Source organism: Heterodontus francisci, chromosome 3, assembly GCF_036365525.1.
Source record: "Heterodontus francisci isolate sHetFra1 chromosome 3, sHetFra1.hap1, whole genome shotgun sequence".
Taxonomy (NCBI): Eukaryota; Metazoa; Chordata; class Chondrichthyes; order Heterodontiformes; family Heterodontidae; genus Heterodontus; species Heterodontus francisci.
This window is the reverse complement of record NC_090373.1, coordinates 200,440,466-200,453,204: the sequence shown is the minus strand read 5'-3', so window position 1 is coordinate 200,453,204 and position 12,739 is coordinate 200,440,466. Positions and strand designations below refer to the sequence as shown.

Genomic DNA, 12,739 nt, shown 5'->3' with positions numbered 1-12,739 from the left:
TCCTTTATACTGCTCCACTGTCAGCCTGATTCATTATACTGCCCCCCTGTCGGCCTGATCCTTTATACTGCCCCCCTGTCAGCCTGATCCTTTATACTGCTCCACTGTCAGCCTGATTCATTATACCGCTCCACTATCGGCCTGATCCTTGACACTGCTCCACTGTCGGCCTGATCCTTTATACTGTCCCCCTGTCGGCCTGATCCTTTATACTGCTCCACTGACAGCCTGATCCTTTATACTGCTCCACTGTCGGCCTGATCCTTTATACTGCCCCCCTGTCGGCCTGATCCTTTATACTGCTCCACAGTCGGCCTGATCCTTTATACTGCCCCCCTGTCGGCGTGATCCTTTATACTGCCCCCCTGTCGGCCTGATCCTTTATACTGCTCCACTGTCAGCCTGATTCATTATACTGCTCCACTATCGGCCTGATCCTTGACACTGCCCCCTTGTCGGCTTGATCCTTTAGACTGCTCCACTGTCGGCCCGATCCTTTAGACTGCTCCACAGTCGGCCTGATCCTTTACACTGCTCCACAGTCGGCCCGATCCTTTGCACTGCTCCACAGTCGGCCCGATCCTTTGCACTGCTCCACAGTCGGCCCGATCCTTTACACTGCTCCACAGTCGGCCCGATCCTTTGCACTGCTCCACAGTCGGCCCGATCCTTTACACTGCTCCACAGTCGGCCCGATCCTTTACACTGCTCCACAGTCGGCCCAATCCTTTAAACTGCTCCACAGTCGGCCCGATCGTTTACACTGCTCCACTGTCAGCCTGATTCATTATACTGCTCCACTATCGGCCTGATCCTTGACACTGCCCCCTTGTCGGCCTGATCCTTTATGCTGCTCCACTGTCGGCCCGATCCTTTATACTGCTCCACAGTCGGCCTGATCCTTTACACTGCTCCACTGTCAGCCTGATCCTTTAGTTTAGTTTAGTTTGGAGATACAGCACTGAAACAGGCCCTTCAGCCCACCGAGTCTGTGCCAACCATCAACCACCCATTTATACTAATCCTGCACTAATCCCATACTCCTACCACATCCCCACCTGTCCCTATATTTCCCTGCCACCTACCTATACTGGGGGCAATTTATAATGGCCAATTTACCTATCAACCTGCAAGTCTTTGGCATGTGGGAGGAAACCGGAGCACCCGGAGGAAACCCACGCAGACACAGGGAGAACTTGCAAACTCCACACAGGCAGTACCCAGAATTGAACCCGGGTCGCTGGAGCTGTGAGGCTGCAGTGCTAACCACTGTGCCACTGTGCCACCCCTGTTCCAGTGTCAGCCTGATCCTTTATACTGCTCCACAGTCGGCCTGATCCTTTATACTGCTCCACTGTCGGCCTGATCCTTTATACTGCTCCACTGTCGGCCTGATCCTTTATACTGCTCCACAGTCGGCCTGATCCTTTATACTGCTCCACTGTCGGCCTGATCCTTTATACTGCTCCACTGTCGGCCTGATCCTTTATACTGCCCCCCTGTCGGCTTGATCCTTTACACTGCTCCACAGTCGGCCTGATCCTTTATACTGCTCCACTGTCGGCCTGATCCTTTATACTGCTCCACTGTCGGCCTGATCCTTTATACTGCTCCACTGTCGGCCTGATCCTTTATACTGCCCCCCTGTCGGCTTGATCCTTTACACTGCTCCACAGTCGGCCTGATCCTTTATACTGCTCCACTGTCGGCCTGATCCTTTATACAGCTCCACTGTCGGCCTGATCCTTTATCCTGCTCCACTATCGGCCTGATCCTTTACACTGCTCCACAGTCGGCCTGATCCTTTATACTGCTCCACTATCGGCCTGATCCTTTACACTGCTCCACAGTCAGCCTGATCCTTTACACTGCTCCACTATCGGCCTGATCCTTGACACGGCTCCACTGTCGGCCTGATCCTTTACACTGCTCCACAGTCAGCCTGATCCTTTATACTGCTCCACTATCGGCCTGATCCTTTACACTGCTCCACAGTCAGCCTGATCCTTTACACTGCTCCACTATCGGCCTGATCCTTTACACTGCTCCACTATCGGCCTGATCCTTGACACGGCTCCACTGTCGGCCTGATCCTTTACACTGCTCCACAGTCAGCCTGATCCTTTATACTGCTCCACTATCGGCCTGATCCTTGACACGGCTCCACTGTCAGCCTGATCCTTTATACTGCTCCACTATCGGCCTGATCCTTTACACTGCTCCACAGTCGGCCTGATCCTTTATACTGCTCCACAGTCGGCCTGATCCTTTATACTGCTCCACTATCGGCCTGATCCTTTACACTGCTCCACAGTCGGCCTGATCCTTTACACTGCTCCACAGTCGGCCTGATCCTTTATACTGCTCCACTATCGGCCTGATCCTTTACACTGCTCCACAGTCAGCCTGATCCTTTATACTGCTCCACTATCGGCCTGATCCTTTACACTGCTCCACTGTCGGCCTGATCCTTTACACTGCTCCACTGTCGGCCTGATCCTTTATACTGCTCCACAGTCAGCCTGATCCTTTATACTGCTCCACTATCGGCCTGATCCTTTACACTGCTCCACAGTCGGCCTGATCCTTTACACTGCTCCACAGTCGGCCTGATCCTTTATACTGCTCCACTATCGGCCTGATCCTTGACACTGCTCCACTATCGGCCTGATCCTTTACACTGCTCCACAGTCAGCCTGATCCTTTACACTGCTCCACTATCGGCCTGATCCTTGACACGGCTCCACTGTCGGCCTGATCCTTTACACTGCTCCACTGTCAGCCTGATCCTTTATCCTGCTCCACTATCGGCCTGATCCTTTATACTGCTCCACGATCGGCCTGATCCTTTATACTGCTCCACTGTCGGCCTGATCCTTTATACTGCTCCACTATCGGCCTGAATCTTTATACTGCTCCACTGTCAACCTGACCCTTTATGCTGCTCCACTATCGGCCTGATCCTTGACACTGCTCCACTGTCGGCCTGATCCTTTATACTGCTCCACTGTCGGCCTGATCCTTTACACTGCTCCACTGTCAACCTGATCCTTGACACTGCTCCACTGTCGGCCTGATCCTTTATACTGTCCCCCTGTCGGCCTGATCCTTTATACTGCTCCACTGACAGCCTGATCCTTTATACTGCTCCACTGACAGCCTGATCCTTTACACTGCTCCACTGTCAACCTGATCCTTGACACTGCTCCACTGTCGGCCTGATCCTTTTCCTGCCCCCCTGTCGGCCTGATCCTTTATACTGCTCCACTGTCAACCTGATCCTTGACACTGCTCCACTGTCGGCCTGATCCTTTATACTGCCCCCCCTGTCGGCCTGATCCTTTACACTGCTCCACAGTCAGCCTGATCCTTTATACTGCTCCACTGTCGGCCTGATCCTTTATACTGCTCCACTGTCGGCCTGATCCTTTACACTGCTCCACTGTCAACCTGATCCTTGACACTGCTCCACTGTCGGCCTGATCCTTTTCCTGCCCCCCTGTCGGCCTGATCCTTTATGCTGCTCCACTGTCAACCTGATCCTTGACACTGCTCCACTGTCGGCCTGATCCTTTATACTGCCCCCCCTGTCGGCCTGATCCTTTACACTGCTCCACAGTCAGCCTGATCCTTTATACTGCTCCACTGTCAGCCTGATCCTTGACACTGCTCCACTATCGGCCTGATCCTTTATACTGCTCCACTGTCGGCCTGATCCTTTATACTGCTCCACTGTCGGCCTGATCCTTTACACTGCTCCACTGTCAACCTGATCCTTGACACTGCTCCACTGTCGGCCTGATCCTTTTCCTGCCCCCCTGTCGGCCTGATCCTTTATGCTGCTCCACTGTCGGCCTGATCCTTTACACTGCTCCACTGTCGGCCTGATCCTTTATACTGCTCCACTGTCAGCCTAATCTTTATACTGCTCCACTGTCGGCCTGATCCTTTATACTGCCCCCCCTGTCGGCCTGATCCTTTATGCTGCTCCACTATCGGCCTGATCCTTTACACTGCTCCACTGTCGGCCTGATCCTTTATACTGCTCCACTGTCAGCCTAATCTTTATACTGCTCCACTGTCGGCCTGATCCTTTATACTGCCCCCCCTGTCGGCCTGATCCTTTATGCTGCTCCACTGTCGGCCTGATCCTTTACACTGCTCCACTGTCGGCCTGATCCTTTATACTGCTCCACTGTCAGCCTAATCTTTATACTGCTCCAATGTTGGCCTGATCTTTTATACTGCTCCACTATCGGTCTGATCCTTTACACTGCTCCACTGTCAGCCTAATCTTTATACTGCTCCACTTTTAGCCTGATCCTTTGTACTGCTGCATTGTCGGCCATGTCCGTTATACTGTTTCGCTCTGTCGGCCTCATCCTTTGTATTCCTCTGCTTTTTGCCCTGTCCTTTGTACTGCTGTATGATGGTGGACTGAACTTATCACCCGTTGCTCAGTGATTTTAACTCCACTGCAGCTATATCCATTCATTGCTCCAGTTAATGTCAGCCCTATTAATGTCTTATGATCAGCCATGATCATAATGAATAGCGGAGCTGGCTCGAAGGGCCGAATGGCCTGCTCCTTCTCCTATTTTCTATGTTTCTATGTTTGTTTGTTCTCTTCACATGTGCTGCCTGATCTGCTTGACAGAATTTCCTGTTCTTGTTTTAGAATTGCAGCATCTGCAGTACTTCTCATTTCTTGGGCTTGGACTTTTAAACTATTCCAACTCCACTGTCTTAATTTTTCTGGATGTATAACAAAATCCCCAAAATCATATGAACAGGGTTTCTGCTGCACCTCCTGCAAAGCAGTGGAATGGGAGGCTCCTCTGAGGAAATTCACAGCTTTTATCTGCTTCACTGAATGAAAACTGGATTGTCTCATTTTTGCACCATGAAACGGAGTCCAAATCAGTCTCACATCCAAATCCATGTTTTTCTTTTGGGTTTGACAATGGTGCCACAAGCTGCTTTCTTCTAATCCACATGAACAGAGATAGTATTTTATTGAAGTGTTATTGAGCAACATAAGGGGATTGGGGCATCATGCATGATCTCAGTCCTATTTATGGTCTCTCCGAGAGACATCCTGGAATTTCCGCAGCCTGGATAAACTAACTGGTGTTTCTCATACCTCAGGGTGGATGGGTTTTACTGCAGAACTGTCATTTAGGATTGGATTTTATGAATGAGCTGTTCGAGATCTTACTCGCAAGTGAGAATATGCATGAGTCTTTCCGAGTGTGGATCACCACCGAACCACATCTGAAGTTCCCGATCACACTGCTACAGGTTAGTGTTTATGCTGCAAACTGACATCACATTGTATATGCTATATATAGTTCGATCACAGATCAGCCAAGGCATTGAATGGCACAACAGGTACAAGGGGCTAAATGGCATCTTTCTGGTCCTATGTTCCTATTGGAAAACAAGCGAAATGGACAGGTTTCCCATGCTGCCTCCTGATCCTGGCACGTCCTGATCTGCCTCCATGCTAGCGATTGATCCAGGAATTTGTTTTCTGAATCTGTTTATGAGTTCTTAGAGCATCCAAGATGCTTGCGTAGCCTGAACCCCACTGACAAAGATCATGCTCACACTTGACAGTATTGTTACATATTGGCCATGATTGCAATAGTGAAGTCTTTTCCAGAGCCAGGATTGGGTAGAGGCAGACTCAGAGGGGCAGACTAGAAGCTTAGGGAGTCCCTGCCCTGGCCGCCATAGAGTCATTTATGGCGCAGAAGGAGGCCATTCAGCTCATTGAGTCGATGCCAACTCTCTGTAGCACAATTTGATCAGTCCCATTTTCTCTGCTCTATCCCCAGAGCACTGCAAGTTTAGTTCTTTCAAGTGCCCATCCAATTTCCTTTGGAAATTATTGACCATCCCTGCATCCAACACCCTTATAGGCAGCAAGTTCCACATCATTACCACTCGCTGCATAAAAACGTTTTTCCTCACATTCCCCCTGCATCTCTTGCCCAAAATCTTCAATCTGTGTCCCCTTGTCCTTGTACCATCAAATAATGGGAACAGTTCTTCCTTATTTATTTGATCTAAACTTGTCATAAACCTATACACCTCAATCAAATCTCCCCTCAGTCTCCTTTCCTCCAAGCAGAACAACCCCAGCTTTTCCAACCTAACCTTTAGCTAAAATTCCTCATCTCTGGAACCATTCTGATAAATTATAGAATCATAGAATTATAGAAAGTTTAAAGCAAAGAAAGAGGCCACCTGGCCCATCATGTCAGTGCAAACAAACGATCCACCTATTCCAATTCTACCTTCCAGCATTTGGTCCGTAACCCTGCAGGTTACGGCACTCGAGATGTATATCCAGACTCCTTTTGAATGAGTTGAGGGTCTCTGCCTCAACTACCCTTTCAGACAGTGAGTTCCAGACCATCACCACCCTCTGGGTGAAAAACCTTTTCCTCATCTTCCCTCTAATATTTCTACCAATCACTTTAAATCTATGCCCCCTAGTCATGGACCTCTCTGTTAAGGTGAATAGACCCTTCACCTCCACTCTATCCAGGCCCCTCAAAATTTTGTACATCTCAATCAAATCTCCCCTCAGCCTTCTCTGTTCCAAGGAGAACAACCCCAGCCTATCCAATCTTTCCTCATAGCTGCATTTTTCCAGTCCTGGCAACATCCTCGTAAATCTCCTCTGTACCCTCACTCATGTAATTACATCCTTCCTGTAATGAGGTGACCAGAACTGCACTCAGTCCTCAAGCTGTGGCCTAAGCAATGAGTTATACAGTTGCAGGATAATATCCCTGCTCTTATATTCTATACCTCAGCTAATAAAGGCAATCTCCTCTGCACCCTCGAAAGAACACTCACATCCTTCCTAAAGTGTGGTGACCAGACCTGGACACAATACTCCAGCTATGGCCTAACCAGAGCTTTATAAAGGTTCAGCATAACCTCCCTGCTTTTGTACTCAATACCTCTATTTATGAAGTCTAAGATCCCATATGCTTTGCTAACTACTCTCTCAATATATCCTACCACCTTCAAAGATCTATGCACATACACCACACCACCCAGCCACCCACCCTCCCACACCTCCAACCCCAAAACTCCCTGTCCCTTTGTTCCTTCACATCTTTAGAAATGTGCTGTTGTCTATACTGCCTCTCGCTAGCCCTTCTGCCAAAATACATCACCTCACACTTCTCTGTATTAAATTCCATTTGACACTTGTCTGCCCATTCTGCCAGACTATCTATGCCCTGTTGCAGTCAATTTGTATCCTCCTCACTGTTTGCCACACCACCAAGTTTGATATCCTTGGCAAATGTTGAAATTTGTCTCTGTATTCCAATATCCAAGTCATTTACTTATATATCAAAAAAGCAGTGATCCCAGCACTGATCCTTGGTGCAGACCATTGTCTGCCATCCACCAGTCTGAAAAGCAACCATTTAACATGACTCGCTGTTTTCTGTTCTTATGCCAATTTTTTATCCAAGCTGACATTGGCCCTCCTAAATCATGAACCTCAATTTTATTAACCAGACTTTTATGTGGTACTTTGTCAAAGGCTTTCTTTAAAATCCATACAGACAACATCAACTTCATTCCCTTCATCAGCCTTCTTTGTTAGTTCATCAAAACATTCAATTAGTCAAGCACAATCTGCCTTTTTTAAATCCGGACTGGTTCTCCCTAATTAATTCAAACCTCTCCAAGTGCCAGTTGATTTTTTCCCTCATTATTGTTTCTAAAACCTTACATACAACAAGTGTTAAACTGGCCAGCCTGTAGTTCCTAGGACTATCCTTAAACCCTTTCTTGAATAAGCATGTCACATTCGCCACTCTCCAATCCTCTGGCACCTCCCCAGTATCTAGGGAAGATTATGGCAAGCGTTTCTACTATCTCAACCCCCAATTCCTTTAGCAACCTGGAATACAAGCCATCTGACCCAGTAATTTATCCACTGTAAGGGTAAAGAGCCTTTTTCCAGTACAGCTTGTCTCTCAAATTTCACTCTTTTACCTCTACCATTTCCATTTCTACTGATATTTAGTCAACACCACTGTAAAGTACTCATTAAGTATTCTAGCCTCGTCCTGTGCCTCTAAGCATATATCGCCCTCTTTGTCCCTAATAGGACCCATTCCACCTCTTACTACCTGCTTCCTATTTACATGCCAATAGAAGATTTGTGGATTCCCTTTTATGTTGGCTGTCATACTATTCTCATATTCCCTCTTTGCCAGTCTGATTTTCCTCGTCACTTCCCCTATTAACTTATTGTATTCGGCCTGGTTCTTGCTTGAAGAATTGGCCTGACATTCATCATACCCCCTCTTTTTGTTCCATCATATTCTCTATCTCCCTTGTCATCCAAGGAGCCCTGTTTTTGGTTCCCCTACTTTTCGACCTTGTTGAAATGTACCTAGCCTCTACCTGAAGCATCTCCTCCTTAAAGATCACCCATTGTTCCATTACAGTTTTTCCTGTCAGTCTTTGATTCCATTTTATCCAGACTACAGCCTCTTTCATCCCATTGAAATTACCATCCTTCTAATTTATACATTCTACTTTAGCTTGTTCCTTGCTCTTTTCCATTATCTGTCTAAACCTTTTGATATGATGATCACTCTTACCCAAGTGTTTCCCCACAGACACCTGGTCCACTTGGGCTACCTCATTCCCCAGCACCAGATCCAGCAATGCCTCCTTCCTAGTTGGACCAAGAACATACAGATTAAGGAGGTTCTCCTGAATATATTTCTGAAATACATCCGCCCTCCTTTCCCTTCACTTTAACACTAGCCCAATTGATATTTGGGTAATTAAAGACCCCCAATATGACCACTCGATAGTTCTTGCACATCTCTGTGATTTCCCTGCAGATTTGCGCCTCTATCTCTATCTCACTATTTAGAGGCATATAGAATACCCCCCAGTAGCATGAACATATCCATTTTGCTTCTCAACTCTAACCAAATGGATTCTGTCCTTGCCCTCTCAAGGACATCACCTCTTTCCAACACTACTGTGTTGGAATTAGTACTGCCAGTCCAGCTCCCTTTTCCCCTTCCCTATCTCTTCTGAACACGTTGTATCCTTGAATATTAAGTTCCCAATCTTCATTTTTAAGCCGTGTTTCTGTTATTGCCACTATGTCATATTCTCACACGGCTATTTGTGTTTGTAGCTCTCCAACCTTATTTGCCACACTTTGTGCATTTACATACATGCTTTGTAAACCTGTCTTTGTATTCTTCATAGTCCTTTGTAGTCTGCTATCTAACATGGTACTACTTCCTTCTCCAGTACTATCCAACACTCTAACTCCTTTATGCATCTTATTACTTTTTTCTACTTCTATATGCTGGTGTCCATCCCCCTGCCAATTCAGTTTAAATTCAGCAGCACACACCTCCTGCCTCTTCCTAGTCTTTCGGATGGCCACCCATCTACATTCCTGAACTCTTACTGGCTGTAGGGTGGCCATCTCCTGGAATGTACAATCCAGAAACACTCATCCTCCCTGATGCTCCGCAGTGACTCCAGGAGGCCCTCAAGCTTGGAAATCCTGATCTTGAACTCAAGCAGCTGAAGACACTTCCAATGCATGTGGTCACCCAAGACGCGTGAAGTGTCCTGAAGTTCCCACATGGTGCAGGAATTGTAAACAATATTTGCCAGAAGTTCCACCCCTTACAAGTCAATGCAGAAACTCTAGGAAACAGCAAAGATCTGAAGCAACCAGTGTCTATCCTGTCGCTGGGTCCTCCACAAGTCTCCCATCGGAGTTATGAGAGATTAGTGGAACTCACAATGAGTTTCAGCGCCAGCAAGTTCTAGTTTTTAAGCTATGCGTTTCAACGTTCCCAATTGCGGAAATCTATTATCTATTCTGCAGTGGTGTATCACAAGGATCTGTGTTGGGGCCTAACTATTCATTGTATTCATTAACGACTTAGACAATTGGATAGAAAGCCACATATCCAAACTTGCCGATGACACAAATATAGGCTGCATTGAAAGCAGTGCAGATGAAAGCATAAAATTACAAAGAGATATTGATTGATCAAGTAAATCGGCAAAATTGTGGCAAATGGATGTCAATGTCAACAAATGTCCTTCAGTTTGGATGTAAAAGATAGAACAGGGTACTTTCTAAATGGAGAAAAGCGAGAAACATTAAAGGACTAAAGAGACTTGGAGGTCCAGGTACAGAAAATAATCAAAAAGGCTAACAGAATGTTGGCCTTTATATTTGGAGGACTAGACTGCAAGGGGGAAGAAGTCATGGTACAGCTGTACAAAGGCCTGCTTAGACCACACCTAGAGTAAATTTGGTTACCACAGCTTAGGTAGGATATATTGGCCTTGGAGAGAGTGCAGCAAACATTTACCAGCATGATATCTGACGCTAAGGGTTAAATTACGAGAAAAAAATAACTCGACCCCCCCCAACACCCCATCACCCCACCGCCCCATCACACCAGCACCCGACACCCCCCAACACCCCATCACCCCACCACCCCAACACCCCATCACCCGACCCCCACAACCCCCCAACAGCCCATCACCCCACCGCCCCATCACCCCAGCACTTGACCCCCCCCCAACACCCCATCACCCCACCGACACATCACCCCAAAAACCCGACCCCCCCAACACCCCATCACCCGACCCCCCCCACCCCCACCACCCCATCACCCCACCACCCCAGCACCCGACCCCCCCCAACACCCCATAACCTCACCGCCCATTCACCCCAGCACCCGACACCCCCCAACACCCCATCACCCCACCACCCCAACACCCCATCACCCGGCCCCCACAACCCCCCAACAGCCCATCACCCCACCGCCCCATCACCCCAGCATTTGACCCCCCCCCAACACCCCATCACCCCACCGACACATCACCTCAAAAACCCGACCCCCCCCAACACCCCATCACCCGACCCCCCCCACCCCCAACACCCCATCACCCCACCGCCCCATCACCCCAGCACCTGAACCCCCCCAACACCCCATCACCCGACCCCCCCCAACACCCCATCACCCCACCGCCCCATCACCCCAGCACCCAACACCCCCCATCACCCCATCACCCCACCGCCCCATCACCCCAGCACCCGACACCCCCCACCACCCCATTACCCCTCTGCCCCATCACCCCAGCACCCGACCCCCCCCGCAACACCCCATCACCCCACCGCCCCATCACCCCAGCACCCGATCCCCCCCAACACCCCATCACTTGACCCCCCCCAACACCCCATCACCCGACCCCCCCCAACACCCCATCACCCCACCGCCCCATCACCCCAGCTCCCAATCCCCCCCCAACACCCCAGCACCTGAACCCCCCCAACACCCCATCACCCGACCCCCCCCAACACCCCATCACCCCACCGCCCCATCACCCCAGCACCCGACACCCCCCACCACCCCATTACCCCTCTGCCCCATCACCCCTGCACTCGACCCCCCGCAACAGCCCATCACCTGACCCCCCCAACACCCCATCACCCGACCCCCCCAACACCCCATCACCCCACCGCACCACCCCAAAACCCGACCCCCCCCAACACCCCATCACCCGACCCCCCCACTCCCCAACACCCCATCACCCCACCGCCCCATCACCCCAAAACCCGACCCCCCCCAACACCCCATCACCCCACCACTCCATCACCCCAGAACCCGACCCCCCCAACACCCCATCACCCCACCGCCCCATCACCCCAGCACCCGACCCCCCCCAACACCCCATCACCCGACCCCCCCCAACACCACATCACCCCACCGCCCAATCACCCCAAAACCCGACCCTCCCCAACACCCCATCATCCCATCACCCCACCGCCCCATCACTCCAGCACCCGACCCCCCGCAACACCCCATCACCTGACCCCCCCCAACACCCCATCACCCCACCGCACCACCCCAAAATCCGACCCCCCCCATCACCCCACCGCACCACCCCAAAGTCCGACCCCCCCATCACCCCAGCACCCGACCCCCCCAACACCCCATCACCCGACCCCCTCCCCCAACACCCCATCACCCCACCGCCCCATCACCCCAAAAACCGACCTCCCCCAACACCCCATCACCCGACCCCCCCACCACCCCATCACCCCACCACCCCATCACCCCAGCACTGACCCCCCCCAACACCCCATCACCCGACCCCCCCCAACACCCCATCATCCCATCACCCCACCGCCCCATCACTCCAGCACCCGACCCCCCGCAACACCCCATCACCTGACCCCCCCCCAACACCCCATCACCCGACCCCCCCTAACACCCCATCACCCCACCGCACCACCCCAAAATCCGACCCCCCCCATCACCCCAGCACCCGTCCCCCCCAACACCCCATCACCCGACCCCCCCCAACACCCCATCACCCCACCGCCCCAACACCCCATCACCCACCACCCCATCACCCCAGCACTGACCCCCCCCAACACCCCATCACCCCTCCACCCCAAAACCCGACCCCCCCAACACCCCATCACCCCAGCACCCGACCCCCCCCACCACCCCATCACCCCAGCACCCGACCCCCCCAACACCTCATCACCCAACCCCCCCCAACACCCACCGCCCCATCACCCCAGTCCCCAACACCGCCCCATCACCCCAGCCCCCAACACCCCCCAACACCCCCCAACACCCCATCACCCCACCACCCCAGCACCCGACTCACCCCATCACCCACCACC

General features: G+C 51.0%; 1 protein-coding gene across 1 annotated transcript in view; it reads left to right on the top strand.

Annotated features, from left to right (window-relative positions):
• Positions 1-12,739, top strand: part of LOC137367179 (dynein axonemal heavy chain 8-like) — a 2,062,041-nt gene that overhangs the window by 1,933,370 nt on the left and 115,932 nt on the right. The window contains exon 109 of the mRNA XM_068028615.1: positions 5,149-5,301. Coding sequence (XP_067884716.1) covers positions 5,149-5,301 — 153 coding nt within the window. The remainder of the gene's footprint in view (positions 1-5,148; positions 5,302-12,739) is intronic.